The 20,532-nt window shown below is 40.0% G+C and overlaps 1 protein-coding gene across 2 annotated transcripts in view; it reads right to left on the reverse strand.

The window, feature by feature from the left end:
* EXOC4 (exocyst complex component 4) overlaps nt 1-20,532 on the reverse strand; it is an 860,605-nt gene that overhangs the window by 53,804 nt on the left and 786,269 nt on the right. For both annotated transcript variants that reach the window (XM_021002278.2, XM_021002279.2), the window contains 2 exons: nt 14,866-15,044; nt 12,425-12,584 (listed from right to left, as the gene is read on the reverse strand). In XM_021002278.2, the coding sequence (XP_020857937.1) occupies nt 12,425-12,584; nt 14,866-15,044 (339 nt within the window). The remainder of the gene's footprint in view (nt 1-12,424; nt 12,585-14,865; nt 15,045-20,532) is intronic.

Below are 20,532 nucleotides of genomic sequence, written 5' to 3' on the forward strand. Positions count from 1 at the left end.
CAGGCACCATGTGGTGGCAACGACTTGCTGTTTCTAGCTCACTGTGTACTTCCTGGGCCATGATGCTGGGATCTGCCACCGCTGCTCTTAGACAGAGGGTCAAAAGGGAGCCTCAGGCTCTCATCCTAAGGAAGCAATCTAGGGTACAGACAGTTTAAAAAAATCCTTAATGGTTGCGACTTTTGGCTAATGCTATAAAACTGTTAATTAAGGCTAATTTAAGCAGCATAGAGATCAGAGCTCAATGCAAACCAAGGGGGACAAACTAGATACATACAAAAGAGAAAAAAAGAAATAAAATGGAAGTGGTTTAGAAGCAAGTTCCCAATTGAAAAATACAACCACATTTTAATTAAAGGCAGCTAAACAGAACAGGAGCCTGCTATATGCCATTGCACTGTAGTCCTGACTTTGCAAGCATGGAAAGAAGAGAGTCCTTACCAAGCACCTGGGTTGATTCCTGCGGAAGGAACCTGATTTCCAGAAGCTATCTTGTCCTTGGAGAAAAAACTGTGAGAGACCAACTTTCCTGACATGGGAAACCAGGAGAGAAAAATTGGGTTGGATACTTAGCCTGTTCCCTATCAACCTAGATTTGGTCAAAGATGCTGGCCAAAATACATGTGTAATTCAGACATGACAGCATTAAAAGGAAAAGATAACAATATATGGTCTATAAAATCAATCTATCAAATTACTTAGCACTTTCTATGTACCTAGCACTGAGGCAGGTATTATCAGGGGATTGTAAGCACATACAAATGAACATTAGAGCAAAAAAGAACTAAAGTCTGTGATTAGAAATTTTAAAAAGCCAACATAGCATATAACAGCTTACTAATTCCATGAAATAAACAATAAGAGTAAAAGGAATCAGAAAAGGGGGCTGGGAGAATTGGAAGTGTTTGGGAACAGCATGTACCAAGTCTGGCTGGACCACGGGCACAAGAAGGAGAACAGCGAAATATGGAGTTGTTAAGGTAGACTGGGGTCAATTGTGGAGGGATCTCAATGACAGGCCGAGGATTCTGTGTATTATCCTGTAGATAATAAGAAGTGTGGAGTGACTGGGGATGGGGAGGGAAAAAACATACCTGATCAGAGCTGTGCTTAAGGATGTTTGATCTAGAAACAGTTCATAAGATGTATTAGAGTAGATCAAAGGGGCTGAGACTGAAGGCAAGGACATTAATTAGTAGGCTATTGTAAGAGTCCAGGTGAGAGATAATGAGTGTCTGAACAAGTGTGGTGGCACCAGAAATGATACGAAAAGACAGATACAAAAGATACTTCAGGGGAAGAATAGCAAATTCCTTCAAGGATTTTCAAGTAAATTTCCTCAAGAAATGCAAAAGAAGAACAGAAAAGAGAGATGTCAGTAGGGACTAGAGGAGTCAGAAATGGTTTCAACGAGTAGGTGAGGCTTAAACCCAGGCCTAGGAAGATGTAGGGGTGTATATAGGGAAAGTGGAGAGAGGAGCGCATTGCAGGCAAAGAACCAAGCAACAGCCAAGACCTGGAAGTAGGAATGAGAATGTCATGTCTGGAAAACAAAGTGGGAAGTATGATCCACCTTGAAAATGGGATGTGTATTGCCAATTAATGGAAAAATAACGTTAGATAGGTATAGAGGGGACAGATTAGGCAGTGCGAATATCTGGAAAGTCAAGCAGAGGCATTTAGACTTGATAGGGGAGACAGTGGAGACTTAGCCATTGCATGTTCTTAAGTAATTGAACAACGAGTATTTAATAAAGACACCCTACATGTCAGACACTGTGCTAAGTGCTGCAACTGCGAGGGTTAAGAATGAAACAATCTCTGCTCTCAAGAAGTTTATGTTCTAATGGGGAGATGAGATAACATGTTAACATAAAATATATTTAGCATAAATATAAAATGAGTAAATACAAAGAAATTTAAAATAAAGTAGTTTGGGGGATCAGGAAAGTCTTTATGCAGAAGATGGTGCCTGAGAAGGAAGAGCAGCTAGGTGGCACAGTGGATAGAGCTCCAGCCTTGGAGTCAGGAGAACCTGGGTTCAAATCTGACCTCAGACACTTGACACTTACTAGCTGTGTGACCCTGGGCAAGTCACTTAACCCTGATTGCCTAAGCAAAAAAAAAAAAAAGGAGAAGGACCTCATAAGGTGGAAGTGAGGAGAGAGAGCGAATTCCTGGTATGTAGAATGGCCAGTGCCAAGGCAAAGAGCTGGGAGTATCATGTGTAAGGAAGTGAGGAACTGAGAGAAGGCCTGCTGGGTTGGATGGGAGAGTGGACAAGGTGGAGTAATGTCCATTGAACTTGGAAAGGTAGGTTAGGGCCAGATGGTACACATTTTAAAAGCCAAACAGAGGAATTTATATCTTATCTTAAAGGCAATAAGAAGCCACTGGAATTGGTGGAATAGGGGAGTAACAAGGTCAGAACTGGGCTTAAAAAAATCACTTTGGTAGCAGTGCATTGGCTACACTGGACTGGAAAGAGACTGGGGCAAGGAGACCAGATAAGGAGCTACAGCAATAACCTAGATGAGAGGTAATGAGGGCGTGAATTAAGGTGAGAGCTGTGTGAGCAGAGAGAAGGGGTTGGATGGGAGTGATGCCGTCAAGGCAGAAATCTAGGCCTAGGAAGATTTAAGGGTATATGGGCAAAGGGGAGGAGGGAGGACATTGCAGGCAGAGAACCAAGCATGAACCAAGATGTGGAGGCATGAATATGGCATGCATGGGGAAAAAGTGAGGAGACTGGCTTGCCTAAAAAAGAAGCTGTATATTGTTAAGTAATGGGAGTGCCAAGATTTGGCAACTAATTGCTTTGTGAGGTGAAGGATAGTAAGGAGTTGAGAATAATGCAGATTATGAACCTGGGACACTGAAAGCATGGTGGTGCCTTTAACAGAAGTAGAAAAGTTTGGAGAAGATAAGCATGGAGGCAGAAGAGGGCCCAAGAAAGAACCTTGGGGAACACTCACAATCAGGGGGCATCATACAGATACTGGGCCAGCAAAGGAGACCCAGTAAGGAAGAGTTGTGATGTTTGCAACAGGTATAGGATGCATTAGGGTGAAGAAACTCTGACAACAATGAGACAAGGAGGTGTAATATGACAACTTATACTAGGAGGGTGGCAATGAAAAAGGAGGGGAAGGAGAATGATTCTTAGAGATACAGGTTGGATATGGGAGTTGGATATGGGAAAGTGGAAGAACCAAAGATCACCTAGCTCTGCAACTAACTAGCTTTGTTAGAGGTATCTAGAGGTGACAAAAGAAATCATGAATAAATGACATCATCAAGGGAATCAGGGTTGAGAAAGATGTTCAGAAGACCAAAGATCCCAATCTAGTTATCATTAGGGGACCAGAGGAAGAAAAGTAGCCAACAGAAGCAATGGAAAGGCTTCAATCAGAAAACCTGAAAGGGGCAGAAGCAAAAGAAGGGAAGGAAAAGAGTGAGTGGCTAATAGAAGTAGCAAGTTCTGGAGAGAGGTTACAGAATGAGGCCTAGAGATTTGACAAGGGAACTACAATAGTGCATGTGAGAGGTGAAGAGGGCCTGACCTAAGGTGATTGGAAAGTGAGTACAGAAGGAGCTGAATGTAAGCTATGTGGATGGAGAATTGACAAGGTCTGGTGACTCACTGGACTTGGGACCTAAGGGAGAGTCAGGAGGAGTCAGAAACTGGGAACCCAAGTGATGAGAAGAATAGTGGGAAGTTAAAAGGAGAGGTGTGTTTAGGGTGAAAAGTAATGAATTCAGCTTGGATTCATCTACCTAAGAGGAAGCTGGGTCAGATGACTACTAAGGTAGAATCTTCCAAATTCTAAGAGTCTCTACTTTTTTCTCATCTGGTAGGATGTGGCTGATTAATTACAACAGATGCTATAGAATGTATGAATCAATGAAAGGAGGAAAAGTGACCTATTAAGTCTGTACTGTATGCCAGACATCATATACGTAGTGAACACACATTTTTCTAGTGGCAACATTGGGAATTAGCAGCAACATTAGTTTCTGAGGTAATCCTAATCCCTGACACAATAAAACAAAAAACAACAACAAAAAAAGCAAAACATGCACAAACCCTCATAGGTAATAGTCATGGATCAAAAGCCGCAGAATATCATGGTGTGGGAGAACCCAGGAGAAGAATAGCAGGAAAGGTTACTTCCAACTCCCTGAGGGCTGGGACTGCCTTTTGCCTCTTTCTGCATTCATAGTGCTTAGCACAGTGCCAGGAAAAGCAGGTGCTTAATAAACAAATGTTTACTGATTGATTGGGTGAGTGACAGGATAGCATTCTGGTAGCAAATGTATAGAGAAAAGCCTACATAAGGATCTGCTGTTTATTTTTTAAAACACCAAAATTATTTCTAAAAAAAAAAGATTATTTTCTCTGCAAGGCATTTCTTTTTTCAACAAAACTACCCCAGAAGCTTAAATCAGGTGCAGTGTCTACTCCTGACTGTGAACCAGGGAAGGGATCTTGAAGGATTCATCAGTGCAGAGCTCTGAGAAGGGATTCCAGCAGATGGCACTATGTTATTGCTAATCCCTCTCAATCACATCACACGCTGCTCAATCCAAGTAGGAAAACTGGAATCTTTCGTGCAGAAAATGAAAGCAATAATCTTAGGACCAAAAGGATATGGGAAATAGATCTTCCTGAGGGCTCCTTCTGGGAGAAATTCACCATTCTTGGCTTTGTCAGAGAGAATCTATACCTAGGGGAGGTTGTATGGCCTAAGATAAAAGCATTGCTTTATGTCTGGAAACCTGGATTTCCATTTGGCTTTGCAACTGCCTGTAACCTCTGGGGAGGCATATAACCTTTCTGCCTCACATGGGAAGCTTAAGGAGGGAACAAGAAAATACTTGTGATTTATAAAGAAAGGTGTATAATGTATAATTATACATTAATCATGTGTAATCTATATCAAATTGCTTGCCTTCTTAAATTGGGTAGGAGGGAAGAAAAGAATTTGGAACCCACAATTTTTAAAAAAATGAATGTTAACATTTTTTCTTACATGTAAATGAGAAAAAAATAAAATAAGAGAGAAAAAAGAAAGATGCTTCATAAATATATGGAAATAACCTTATTGATATTATTTGGGTGGTTATGAAGCTACCTGGGCATTCAGATTCTTAGAAATTACTTTTTCCTGAAAAAAAGAACATCCCCTTTGGACCACATGAAAGAACTTCCCAAGCTGCTTGGGTAGAATTTTTGGGTCACAGATCAGGCACAGAGAGCAATAGGTTGGGGTTGGGGGTGGGGCTGGGGGAACAGGAGAAGGTGTTGCAATAAATAAAAAGCACATAACTCTTTGGGTGAGGGAAAGAGTGCCCTCTTATGCAGCATGGATGCCTTCTGCAAGACCAGCATGGGCAGCTGAACAAGCGAGGGGTTATTTGTATAGCTCTGAGAACACCACCCCAGGAAAGGGGAGAAGATTCTTAAGGGTCAGCTATTTCCTACATAAGTTTTCTGCTTGATATGGAAACACTGCTGGGGCACTATTCTTTGGGTTTACCAGCTGTTTTAAAGGTTTGTTGTGAGGAAAGCACTTTTAATATCTTAAGAAACTACATAAATACGAGTTGCTATTATCTCAGTCTCTGATTTTTAACTAGCTATTGGTTTACTATTCTAAAATGGAACCTTTCATCTTCTTAACATTGAGCTGAGGAGAGCCTTTCTTCACTGAGGGGCCATGCGTCTCCCACCTTCCACCCCCACCCCAAGGAGCCAGTCCAACTGTAGTTTTTTCTCTAGCTGTCCTGAGGTCCTGGGTTGGGTTCTTCCCCTTTGTCACTGCCAAGGTTTTGATGGTAAGGACAAGTCACAGAAGCTCAGAGGTGGAAAGCATTTCAGAGTCCATTTAGTACAACCTGCACCTGAGTCAGAATTCTCCTCTAAAACACAGCTGACCAGGGGCCATCCAACCTGTGACTAAAAGCCTTGGTGGAGGGGGACTTCTCTCCTGAATAGCTCTAATCGTTAGCAGGTTTAACTTGACGTTTCCTAAATTTGCTTCTTTTTAATTTCTCCAATCCTCCTGCTTCTAGTTCTGTCAAGCAGAATGAACCTCACCACTCTTCCCCATAGTGGCTCTTCAAATACCTCAGAAGAGACATCACCTATTCCCCAAGTCTTCCCTTCCTCAAGCTAAATATCTCCAATTTCTTTGTATCATCCTCATGAGGCACGATCTTAAGAGTTGTCATTCACTGGTTGCTCTTCTCTAGATGTTCTCCAGCTTAGCAATGTCCTTCCTATAATAGAGCACCCAATTGAATACAGTTATCCCTTCCACATCATGTCTTTCCTCACTGAGGTTTCGATATATCATGGGTCGGCATGAGAAATTAAATGGGAATTTTCGAGGAGTTTTGTGAAAGCCATAGACTTCACACAAAGACCAACAGACAACACAGAAAAAGTTCAGAAACTCAGAAATGCATAAAATACATGTACAGTATTGTACAATATCAACATATTTTTATCTTTTAATACCATAATAATTCAGACTTCTCTGGTATAAAGAGAAGGCCAAAAATTTTTATGTGGTTTCCAGATTGCCCCTAACCCCCAAAATGTGGAAGGGATAACTGTACAATTTTCAGCTGCACATGTGGTCTGGGCAGGGCAGAGTATAGCTGTACTATCACCTTCTGAGTACTAGAAACTATGTTGCTCTTAATGAATCCTAAGATAGCTAATATGATAGCTTTCATATTGCTGACTCACTGAATGCGTATTTCATTTAGACCTCTAAAAATTTTCAGCAAAACTGCTGTGTAGTCACACTTTCCCCTCTCTGTGACTCTTGAAGTCGATCTTGTGAACTCCAGTACAAGACTACCCAATTAGATTTCATTTTACCATATTTAGTCCAATGTCTGTTGTTGCAAGAGTTGTCATCCGGAGTTTGTAGAATACTGATTCTGTCATCCACTACTAGGTTCAAAGTTGACAAGCATACCAGTTATGCCTTTATTCCAGTCTGATAAATATATTCACTAGCACAAGGCCAAGCATAGATCCCATGGGTGCTCTCCCGGAATCCTCTTTCCAAGATGACATTGAACCAATAGTGATTACTCTTTGGGACTGGCAATTTAAAGAGGTCTTAATCTACCTAACTGCATGACCATCTAGCTAAAAGCTCTCTAGCTTTTCTGTATGAGTGGCATGAAAGACTATCAAATGCTCTGATAAAATCTAGGTAAGCTATATCTACAACATTCCTCTGTAGGAATCCGCTGTAGATCTACAAGTCTAGTAACCCTATTCAAAAAGCAAAGACATTAGTCTAGCATAATCTATTCTTGATGAAATCATGCTAGTTCTTATGACAACTGCTTCTTTTTCTAGATATTTACTAACCATCCCTTTAATAGTATATTATAGAATTTTCCCAGGTATCAAATTCAATTGGCTATCTCTTAAAGTAGACTTTGATAATACAAGAAGTGAGGTTGTTTACTAATTAAAAGTAAAATCAAAGGCTTATTTCACTTCTGGAATAATAAAAATTCAAGAGATTCACTGGACATATACATGAAAACAAAGGAGATTATGTCTGGGAGAAGCATACTATAAAGGTCTGTGTTGTAAGAGACACAATAGCTTCCGTCCAACCCAGAAAGCCTATTCAGTTTGAAGGGCGACACTGCAAATTTAGCATTTTGCAGCTCATACTTTGAAAACCTCCTTAGTCTAACTGCATATTTATCTCTTATCCACCTTCCACTCAGACTCTAATGTAGATGTGAAATTGAGATTCCCACTGACACATCTCCATAAAGTGCCACTTCATTTAAAGTATATATGGAAGAAAAGGAAATGCAACAATAAAGGATCTTGAAATATTTTCCTCTCATTTAGAGAGACTTGGGAATTTCTGAGTGAACTGAAACAAAATGAAGTAATCAGAATCAAGAGAAACATGTGTGTGTACATATACATATATACACCTCTATATTAAGGTATATATGTACACTTCAATAAACATGGAGGAGAAAAACACTAAAAGACATCAGAATTCAGATCAATGCAATGATCAGTTTTGATGCCAGAGGACTTAGGATGAAACACATGCCCCTCTTCTCAATAGGGAGGTGGTATACTATAGGTAAGGAATGAGGCATATGCTGAAAGGCATGGTCAGTGTATCCGTTTTGTTTAAATGGCACTTCATTGTCAAAAGACAAGTTTCTATGGGGAGCTGATGGGAGTATTTGGAAGGGATAACATTACTAAAAAAAAAATCAGTAAAACATTTTCCCCTCCAAGTCATCAGGAAGGTTTTATCATAAATTGGTACTGTTCTCCTTGATCAGCTCAGAATTTCTAGCGCCCACATCTTTACTTGCAATAATGTGATAAACGCTAGGCTGAAGAGAAAAGGCATATAGCCCAATGACAGATGGATGGGAATGTAGTATCTTTTATTGATATCACCTGGGGCAATCTCTTTATTTTTATAAACCCTGGAGGTTTAAGTGACTGGCCCAAGGTCACAAAGATGGTAAGAAGTACAGCCAGAATATAAATCCAGGGTTTCTGACTTCAAATCTCTTCTCTTTCCATTAGACCACATGACCTCTGCAGAGTTGACTTGGGAGAAGAAAGCAGTGGGGACAGACAACTGGGGAGAAACAAGAATGAGGAAATTTAACTATAGTATGGAGGGAATTCAGTTACGTGAAGTGGCAAACATGTGGCAGTGGATGGAGAGGAAATTCTAGGCTACTTATCTTGAATACGACCTTTGTCTAAAAATCTGGCAGTCACAGTACTTTGTTAAATATTACCATACGATATATACGGGGGCTTGAAGTCCAGCATGGACATCTCCAGTATAATACAAGAATATTGAACGTGCGGGTCCTGTCAATACTTCTGTGAATTACATTTAGAAAATCACATCAGAGTGCAGGCTAACCTAGTGTCCGATGAAAGGAATTACAAAGCAGACTGATGACATCCTTTGGCTTTCTAGTTAATCTACAGTGATTTCCCAGGACAAACTATCCTTCTGAGTGTGAAAATCAACAGCAGGGTCAAAGAAGTCAAACCCATGTCACGGCTTAAGTGATCCTTACCATAGAAGACAGGGAGGGTTGCACTATTATTCCAGTAATGTTGCAAGGTGCTTCGAATCCTTTGTTCACCTGAGGTTTATCTTCCTGTTCACAGTTTAAATTATGGCATCGGTATGCAAAGAATGAAACAACCAACTCAAAATGAGTAATACCTATCTATCACAGTCACAAACGCTGTAAAAATTCTCAAGGTATCCACAGCAGAATGTTAATCATCGTAGAAATTAGCTTGATAGTCCTAGCATAAATGAGATGATACAAAATCTTGTCCCATCTCCTTCTTGTCCTCTGTCCCTTGGTTCCCCCAAACCCCAACCCCAGCTGTAATAGAAAAGGCTTTCCCTTCTCATTGGCCAAGGTCATGGGGCTAAAACAACAACAACAAAAATGGGAAACTATGAGAGTTTTGCAACTTCTTGTGAACTAAGTTTTCTGACACATGGCAAACCAATGATTAATTACTATGCTTGAAGATAACATTCCTATAGAGAGTCAGAGGAAATACAGATGCTGTCCCCGCTTGACTAGCCACTGTGTAAGGAATGCTGAGCCACACTCCGAACATTCTATTCTTGGCTATTTGGGTATTGCTGTTAGGGTTATCTAACACAGTTTGAAATTCAGTAGAACTAATGGGACACATTTCACAGAACCTGCCCCTCTCAGGAACAGCAAAGCAGGGAACACATAAGGCTGTAGAAGGCATGTGTCAGTGATTGAGGGATGCAGAGGGAAGCAAAGATGAAAAGAAACCCATGTATGGGAACTAAACACATTCAGGCACACACACACACACACACACACACACACTGTGTGTCTACGTGTATATGTACACATACATATTATATATGTATGCATGTGTATGTAGACATATACACATATACATATACATGTGTGTGTATGTATGTATGTATATTTTTCTTTGTTATAGTATAGGTAAGCAGAAATTCCATAGGAGATTCTTCATCTTCAGTCAAGTTAGAAACTGCCCACCTCAGGGGCTTTTAAAGCCTTTCTTAGGCCCTTGTTTAGCATCTTCAAGGTACTAAAGATAAAATCTGTCATAATCTACTACCAAATAAGCCTTGATTTGACTGGCTCAAAATCCTCATCATCCCTTACATCTGTATATACTGTTTATGTTGCAACTGACTTTTAAATACATGGTCTCATTTGGTCCTCACAACTCTAAGGCAGATAATATTATTTTTCTTTTATAGATGAGAAGATGGAGGTAAATAGAGATTAAGGGTCACACAGCCAGAAAGGCAGGCATGAGATCAGATTTCTGCTCCTGTGGAACTGACAGTGCACACAAGTAAATGGCCTGAACTCCAGAGTTTGCAGTGTTGCCTGAGGCACTCAGATTTTGCCCAGGGTCACACAGTTGGTATGCATGAAGAGACTGAACTTGAACTCAAGTTTCCATAATTCTAAGGCTGACTCCCCCTTCACTAACCCAGGATCTAACGGTTAAGATCCTGAACTGATCTGGCACCTTTTTGGAGAAGAACTTATCAATCAAATCAAAGTCTGTGTAGGATGATACATGAGTTACTCTTCCTTTCCAGAGAAGGGTTGTGTCACCAAGGTCTACACTATGTCAAAGCCTGAAACGATCTTTGACATCAGCTTGCTTACCCATTGTGCTTCTATATGTTTATGCCAACGTATTTTCTTTCCCAATCTATCTGATCAGAGAAGATACCAGAAGAAGCTAGGTGAGAACTGGCCCAGGCAGGGAAGACGCAAGACATCTGGGAAAGGCAAAACTCCGTCGCCATTCAATGACTGCTTGAAGCAATGCTTCCCCAGTGGATGGTCCACTGATGCCAACCTCAGAAACTAAATACTGCTCAGTCAGCATTTCATTAACTCAGATGCCAGTTGCTTGTAGCACATGTTCAGGCCCCACACTGTCTGCCAAAAACCATGCTAATTTACTTAACATTTCAGCTAAAGAAAAAAAAATAATTTAAAAAGGGATGATTGAATTTAGGAATCATATTCCACAGAGAATTAGTAATGCTTCTCAGTGTCCCTCAGGCCTCTATGTTCTTAACTTCCCCTTGTCAATGTTATTATGAACAGACTAATTCAATAATGAGATCATTCCCCATAAGAGAGGCCAAATAAATGCAACATTCAGTCACACCTGGTTTTCCTAATCTGAGAAAGGAAGGCTTTCCATCTAATTCAGTTTATGACACACACACAGAAATAGGGAGAAATATACAAAGACAAAGGAGGACAGGGAGGAAGAGAATAGGCTCAACAGGATCATGTAATAAAAACCAAACGTTACAATAACTTTCCACATGATGTGACATTTATTTATCTCTTTAAATGCCACTCCAAGAATTTTCTATCTTTGCCGAGCTTCTCTAGGAAGCAAAAAGTCAAATTAAAAGATACAAAAGTAAAAGCACCTTGTTAAATGAGAGTCAGAGAGATTAGGAATAAAGGTTGATTTCTTGACCATGAGTATTGTCAGACATTGGCTGTTAGTGATGGAGCTTGAAGATTCATCTGCTTTTTTTTTTTAAATGTGCGTAGGGATATAATATGTTTGCTTATCTACTGACAGGCAGTGTGGCACAGCAGATGCAGTGCTGGACTGAGTCAGGAAGACCTGGGTTCAAATGCTGCCTCTCACATATACTGACTGTATGATTCTAGGCAGCTGGGTGGCACAGTGGACAGAGCACTGGGTTTGAAGTCAGGAAGATTTGAGTTCAAATCCTACCTCAGACACTTTACTAGCATTGAGACTTTGGACAAGTCACTTAACTTCTGTTGTCTGTTTCTTCCCTGTAAAATGGGGATAATAATAGCACCTAAGTCCCAGGGTTGTTGTAAAGCTCAAACGAGATAATCTTTGTAAAGCACTCAGCACAGTGCCTGGTACATAGTAGGCAACCTATAAATACTAGTTATTATTATCATTGTTGCTGACATTATTTTTAACTTCTCAATGCACCCAAATAACTCTCTAAGATCATAGATTGCAGAACTAGTGTTCATCCGCATCAGTGGAGGGCGTTTCCCTAGGAGGAGTTCCCTGTACCACTGAAATCTTGGGTCTCATCCAACAAGGGCTTGTCTACCAGTGGCAGGACATGCTTGTTCTTCCATTACTCTCCAAATGGGCACAGTTGTACTCGGATGTAGCTCTACAGGAAGAGATGGAAAAAGAAACAACACTTGTGTTCTAGGACCTCAGGCTCTTTACAAGTGCATGGGCTTGTTCATGAGATCCCAAGTTCCCCATGCACTATGTGGATGTGACCCCAAACTTTCCCCGTACCTTGCAAAGTCCAGGTCTGCCTCTCGTGACATGGTGATGTTGGTCAAGTTCTGCTGAAGCACAAAGATGTTCCTACACATTTTCTTGATGCCAGACTCACTGATACGCCTGAAGTACTGGGCCCCATTGATCAAGATGCAGGAAATCAAGTGGCCCAAACCTGTTGGAACAAAGGAGGGGTGGTAGATGAGACCCAGAGGGGGCAAGACAGTTCTTCAACCCGACAGCCATATCGGATACATTTGAATGGATGCGTTACTACCTATATGAATGACCTCAGGCAAGGCATTTAACTTCCCTGGGCCTCAGTTTCTTCAACTGTAAAATGAGGGGTTGGACCAGATGGCTTCTGAGGTCCCTTCTAGCTCTTGATTTAGCAGCTTTAAGTCTTCCTTAAACTGAAATGGTGGCAGAGAAATCAGCATCTTTCCAGGTGGTTTTGTCATCCATTTGGAAACTGTGTACGACCCAAGGAGTTAGAAAGGGAGGAAAGCTGCACAGAATGCAACGTCTGACTCTTCTCTTATTTTGGCCTTGCCTATTGCCCCAATGCTGCCATGCCAAGGGCTCAGAGAACATCTTGCGAGATGTCAAATTGAATTTGAGCCTCTGCTCCTTTGCCTAGGCTGCTGACCAGCTGATATGTGGAATTAGGCAGGATGTGAGATAACATTGTGATATAATGATTGGGGTGGGCTCCCCCTTTCTCATACTGTCAGAAAATAAACTGTTGAAAGCAGATGTGTGAGAGAGAGATACAAGGGCCCCTTCACTGGATGACTAGGACCATAACTAAAGTTCCAATAGGAACATGCTAGAGTTGGATGACTGGCATTCGTTCTTCTTGTATTCTTGACCCTTTCAGTGCATATATTTATTACTAGTATAGTAAGTATATTTATTACTAGAAGCAGTAAATTGATAGGTTGAACACAGTGGCTAAAATAGAATAAGAAAATCTGGAGGCATGTAGATGGCACAGTGTCCGTGTGACTTCTGGTGGGAGACTCAGCAGATCTGAGTCTGGCTTATTCTGACATATAAAGAATCAATACATGGGCTCTAACAATCAATAGCTCAGATTGACTGGATATTATGTATAATTCAGTGGTAGAAGAATAATATGATGTGAATAACATGAAGTTTCATGTGGGTGAGCCATTTCTTGAGGCTATTTTTCCCTTCTAAAATATAGAAGAAGAGATAGAAAACTTAGCAGTTAGCATTCTAGATAGACGACAAGGTATCTGAAATGAGTGCAGACAAAGACACTGATGCTATTCACCTCTTCCAGCTGAACTTGTAATGAATTTTGAACTACTGAATAGCACAGGCCTAGTTTATTTTACATAGAATGAAATCTCAAACTTGGAGAATTTAAGAGCACAGTATGTGTCACAGGATGGGAACCATCCATCTCAACAAGTATGCTACTGCAGTACAGCAGTGATGGTCCAGATTAGGGGGAAAAGGAGAACAAAGTTCTGAGAGCTATGAATATGGATTCTGGAATTGGAACCAAGTTTTCAAAAGAAGAAAGTATAGAACAGTAGCCAACAGCAGAGAGGACATTCTTGAGTAAGGTGTGGTGAAGGAAAAATGAAGCGTATGGGGAGGACTCTAAGTCCCACCAGTCATAACACCTCTAACTAGACCAGGACTGGCAATCTACTATAGAGCTGGCTACCATATTCAGCCTCTCACCACTAAGTTTTCTACCTAACCTACTTATCTGTTCCCATGGGAACAAAGTCAAAGGGAAAACAAGAATCACTTTAAAGTCAAATTTTGTTAGAAGACATAAAGTTCAAAACAAGAGGCGTAGCCATGCATTGCTACTTTTTCCCATCTTCAGGTGATCACATTCCTTTGTAAACCTAATTTCATGGAAATTAGCTACATTCTAAGGCAAAAGCTAGCAGCTCTCACCACCAGGCTCCACACACGGCACACTCCACATTAACCAACATAGGACTAAAGGAAATGCACCTTAATGCTCTGAGGGAACCTTGTTAATCAGAGGCATACGCTCTTTTCAGAAGACACACTCTGAGAAGATGGCAGTCATGGTGGAATGATGGTTTTTATAATCAATGATACTATTGATGAGGAATCTTTCAGGATTCCTCTCTTTTTTTCCCTTCAATTTTGTATGAATTGAGTCAGGGCCCATTCCCCACCTGTACCCAGACCTTATGAGCAGCATGGGATGGAGGCAGCAGGACTGCCATCTGCCCCTATGTTTGATTAAATCTCCTTATCAATCAGGAACAGATGGTAACCATACTTTGGTCTACCTTAGCCACACACACACACACACAATTTGCATCTCTTAACATGTAAAAAAAAATGCTTTCCCCAATAGTTTCAAATTTAAGGCAGATAGAAATGCGTACAAATTCTATCCTTCCTCCTCCCAATCACATGGGCAAAGATCTGACCTTCAAAGATATACTGAAACTTGTGCTGCTGCAGACTGGCACTCATGGCCTCTTCAATACCACTTATGTCTTTATTAAGCCGAACCACCAGAGGATCATAATCCATACTTTCCACATTAGCGACAATGGCGTAATTCCCTTGCTTTGCCAGAGGGATGAGATAGTGAAAACAGTGAACTCTAAAAAAAAAAGAACAAGAAAACAGGTAAGTTGCTAATGACAGATTTCAATGAATATAATGGTTTCTTTGCCACTTTTAAATACCTAACCACTTTGAAAAGGGTGAAGCTTGATAAATTTTGTATGACTTAAAAACAAAACACCAAAAATTAAAATCCCCTCAAACCAATACCATTTATTTTTTGGCCAAAAACACAACTTAGTTCTTTACAAACAGGTGAAAAGCTGTGAACATCATGGCGAAAGGTCTTTCATTTCCCTGAAGAAAATTACGTGGTATTTTTGGGTATCGGCTGGTCCCCAAGTGATTAGTCTTGTAAAAGGGCATGAATACGGCCACAAAGAAGTGTCAACTTCACAAGGAAAATCCTGTGCTATTTTCTAACATAGGCAAGCTGCTGCTGACCTCAACATGACTTTGGCATTAAGGTTTTCTGAAAACGCTGATGATTGCACAGTATGAGGGTTGATTTTCAGAAAGCGCACACTTAGGTTGCACCAGCTACGGGCAGTTGCTGTTGCCCCCACTTCAAGCCCTCCTGATGGTGAAAGAAAACGGCTGATAGAGATGACATTCTCGGCATCCAGACTCAAAGGGCAAGTTTATATTTTTCCTCTGGAGTTCAACTGGGAGGAAACCTTGACAATTTTTAATCCTTCTATAATTTTTAATAATTAGGGCGTCATTTCCCTTTCCCCCTAAACTGTGGAAAAGGGACCTCCCTGTGATTAAATACAACCTATGATTTCTCAGGTAAAATGTCAAATGTTTTTCAGCTGGGTCCTCCAACTCATTAGAACCTGTTGGCTTTTGCTAAGGCTTTCTGGCTTGAACTTTAATAATGCTAAAGAATAATGAGGACCACTAGTATAAAATTATTCAGAACAAGACTAAATTTTTTGGCATTTGAAGTTTTTCTAAATTCCTGGTGTGTTGTCTATTTATTTGCCTTTCAAAAAAATTTTTTTTAAATCATGGCTGCTTCTTGGATAAAGGTAAAAAGTCAGAATAATTTGAGATACTTCACTGGAGTATCCATTCCTGGAGGACAGACCCCATATGCAGTCTAGGCTCTTTGTAACATATTCAGCAAATGAGAGGCACACAGTAAATATTTATTATCATGGCCAGGTGTGCTCTCAGTCTCTCTAGACTTCTGTGTCTACCTTATGAGTACTAATATAAAACCAGCAGTTCCAAATGCAATTTACTTCTTTTGAATCTCAAAAAGTGGTCCATGTTGAATTTTATTTGGGTCTCAGTTCAAACCAGATGACTTCTAATTATTCACTGAAAAGCCAACAAATCAATTATTAATCAAATACCTACTTAGGTGCCGAGAACTGTGCTAGATATTTCATTAAATCTGCTAATTCTTCCTTGGAAACTACCTTTAAAAGTCAACAAAATAGAGCAGTATGTAGTAAGAGTGTTGAGTGAAGGCTCAAAATCCAAGAGACCTGGATTCAAATCTTAGCTTTGACACATACTGGCTATGTGACCATGGCTAAGTCATGTCTATTCTCTGATCTCAGTTTCTTTGTCTTTAAAATGGAGATGATAGTTCTCTCATGAGATTGTTATAAGTAAAATAGTTTGCAAACCTTAAAACCCTTTATAATTCCAAATTACTATGATGCCCATGGGTGTCTCACTCCATTCCTCTAGGCTTTCTTTCCTCATCTACAAAGTGATGGAGTTGGATTACATGAACTCTTAATGTCACTTTCAGTTCTTAAATTCTAAAGTTCTATTATAAAAAACATATTGTGTCATCCAACAACGATGGCACCGACTAGAGTTAAAATTAGGTTCTTTAGCCTTCAACGTTTTGACAGTATCATATATGGCAGATGGTGTTTCTCTGCCCTCCCTTCCTGGCACTTTAAGCTCTGATCAATGTTTAACTCCATCTCTAGTGCCATTTTGGAATTTTTATTAGCTTTTTCAGGTCCCCAGTATTACCCCTGACTCCCTTAATGCTGTCTTTGGTTTCTTTAATTTATCTTTTTTTCTCCCACTTAGCACCATAGCTTTAGATCTGGATTGGATCTTAGAAGTAATCTGTTCTAACCCTCTCTTCTATGGGTGAGGAAACTTAAGTATATAGAGTTTAAGTAATTTACCCAAAGTTACATAGTTAATAAGGTAGCAGGAACCCAAGTCCTCTGACTTGAGGTCCAGCACCCTTCCCCACTGGAACACAGACTTCCACCTGGGCTTCAAAGAGATGGTGGTAATGGTGGTAACACTAAATTTTCAACCATGAGCCAAAGTTGACATCATTGACGCACGTGACAGGCAGACTACCATATGCTCTCTCTTCTTCAGCACAGCAGCATAAAATGTATTAGATCTTTTATATATGGTACCAGGATCTACAGATGAAGCAACACAACACAGTGGAATCTACTCACTAAATTCTCATTAATAACACTTGCTGAACATAATAACATCAATATTTTAAAATCCTTACCTTAATGAATCAACATTGAATGTACTCCATTTTAAATTTCTTCTTCTTTGAAAGCTTTTCTTAATATATTGGAAACAATGGTATTTTCACTAAAAATAATGAACCATTTCTCATTCTAAGGTTCTTTATAATACTTTTTATTTTTAAACTTAAAAAAGACATTCACAGCCCAGTAATATTACCCTGTATTTGCATATTCTAGAATTTCTCTGGATAGGATTTTGGTAAACCTCCTGCAATCATAAGATTCAGGCCCAACATCAACAGTGGTTCCGGAAAGCCATGGAAGGGCATGAGTATGAAACTGCAAAACCCCTTCTGTTAAGATTGTTGCTCGATGGAACCCTGGAGGCACCACAGAATTCAGAAACCAGCTTGTTCAATTCATAGCCCAACAGATATCCTCTATGTCTCAGAGGAGAGGTTGTCTGGCTTCTGCTGACACTGTCTGTTGGGATAGCCCACTCTACTTTGTTTCAGTTATCACTTATGAATAAATTTTTATTGTATCAAGCCAAAAATCTGCCTCCATGCAAATCCCATTCACTGGACCTGAGGCTGTCCTATGGCAACAAATATAATTCCCTTTTCCATGTGACAGCCCTTCAAATGTTAAAAGACAGCTATAGGGTTCCCTGAGTTGTGTCTCTTATGATTAAAAAAAATCACATAGTACCTAAGGGCTTCAAAACATCTTCACTCCTTTCAAACAATACAGTGGAGAGAAAACTCTAAGAATTTCTCAAAGAGAGGATATTTCTTCAAGTTATTAGAACAAATAGATAATAATAATAATAATAATAATAATAACAATAATAATAATAATAACTGGATCTTATCTTTCAACTTTACTTTTCAATGCATTTTAATATTCATTATATCCCATTGACTTGTATGGCATTGACATTATTGCCCCAATTTTGCAGATTGGGAACATGGAGCAAAAATAATTTAAGTGACATGCATATGATCATCATGAGTTAGTGGCAAACAGAAAGAGAAACCCAGGTCTTCAGATTCTTGGTCCTCTGCTCCAACTGCTACTAAAGCTTTGGGAAATCTTGTGATCTCTCAAAGTTGGGCAGGGAGAACTAAGGGATAGTGACATTCAGTGTCTTGCCCAGTGACAGATGAAGAAAGGGAGAAATCCCTTTCCAGATTTTCGAGTTCAAAATATTCTTATGTGGCCACACTCTAATTCCCTTTCCTCCAGCTCTAAGTGCCCCTAACAGCATCCCAAACAAGCCTTAGATGGAATGGCGTCTAATGTTATGATTATTATTGTCAGAATGTGCAGAAATGAAGGGGAGGAACAGACATAGAGGAGTTAATGACCTACCTCAATGTGTTTAAAATTTCTCTTGGGAATTAGCTACATGACATAGATAGTTCTGGCTTTAAAAAGTATTGCACACTTACACAATCAATAACCTGAGTTCTGTGGATTTTGATAGTAATTAGTTCGGTGTTCTATTTGCTTCGCTCTGCAAATCTGCAATTTGGCACATCACAAAGTTATTAGATATTTTTCCTCAAGAGCTTGTTCCATTTGATCTATTCATAGAAGCAGGGGATATATTTGCTATCTTACAAACTAATAGAAAAAAATTTCAAAATTGGTATAAAACAATAAGACAGGAAATGTCACTGTTTCTGAAAAGCTCAAATAGACAAGTCATACTGCTCGCTGCTGCTGCTGCTGCTAACAACGCAGATTGCTCTAACACTTTAGAGCTGATACAACACTTTTCTCACAAATTTGTAGATGTTAGCACATGTATCCATACTTGCCCATTTTACAGATATGGAACCCAAGGGGGTAAAGTAGTCATAGAGTTAATAGCAGTCAGAACTGACACGTCACCTAGGGTTGCAGACTCGCAGTCTGCTACTTTGACCCCTCTATTATACTACTGGAGAGGATGAAAAAAGAGTATATTCAAGAGCAATCTGGATTGATTCTTTTGTTTGCCCATCTTTTGCCCATCCAGTATCTGAAAGCACTCACGAGCAGTGAAGGCCCAGTGCCTTGGGAAACATAAGTTAGGTAGCCCCTTCTTCATGAAGACTCCCTGATTCTGCATCCATATCCGATTACACTATTGTGCATTCCAAAAGCTGAAAAGACTTGAATCTAGTACTACGTTTCTGGCCACACCATCTTGAAACACTTATAATATCATACTTATAGATAAAATAAACAACAAAAAAAGCAGACTAGGGGTAGAGACATTAAGGAAACAAAAGTAGGCCATGAAGCAGCATGGTGTAGTGAATACTGGGATGGCTGTAGAATCAGGTCAATGTGGGTCTAAGTGCTGCCTCTGACAGGTGCTGACTGTGATGCTGGGAGAGTGAGCCAGTGGACCTCTCTCAACGTTCCAGGCAGCTTTTTACAGGCTGGAGTTCTAGAGCAGTTGCAGATCCACGTGGATAAAGAGATGTTCCTACCTGGGAGTTCCCTAAACTGATGAAATCAACATCTGGACTGAAAAAAAAAAGACTAAGCATGATGATCTAATGTATCCTCTAAAATGGTGAAATGGATAGATAACAGAGAAGAATGTTGTTGGGTGGGCTAAGCAATGGACCAGGAGGAAGATGAGCTGTGGTCTAGCGGAAAGGGCAATGAATTTGGGGGCAAAGGATCTGGGTTTGAATATTGTCTCTGCTACTAACTATTTCACCTGTGTGGATTTCTGTTTCTTTATCTGCAAAATGATGGGGTTGGCCCAGATGATATCTAAGGATCCCTCAAGGTCTAAAACTCTACAATCCTATGATCCTATATGATCACAAATATCATATAGTTAAAATCCTTTCTCCTCCATGAAGAAGGCCTAATCAGGTCAGCATTAATATCTCATTCCTTAGAATTCATAATCCTCTATTATCTGTTTGATAATTACTCATGGACAGCCTTATGGAATCTCCTGTGCCATCATTTCATATTGTTGTTTAACTTTGCTCATATAAGAGTTTTCTCTTTCCAAGCATGTTGTAGGGGAAA

The sequence above is a fragment of the Phascolarctos cinereus genome, unplaced genomic scaffold, assembly GCF_003287225.1.
Source record: "Phascolarctos cinereus isolate Bilbo 61053 unplaced genomic scaffold, phaCin_HiC Scaffold_1;HRSCAF=81, whole genome shotgun sequence".
In the NCBI taxonomy this organism is placed as follows: domain Eukaryota; kingdom Metazoa; phylum Chordata; class Mammalia; order Diprotodontia; family Phascolarctidae; genus Phascolarctos; species Phascolarctos cinereus.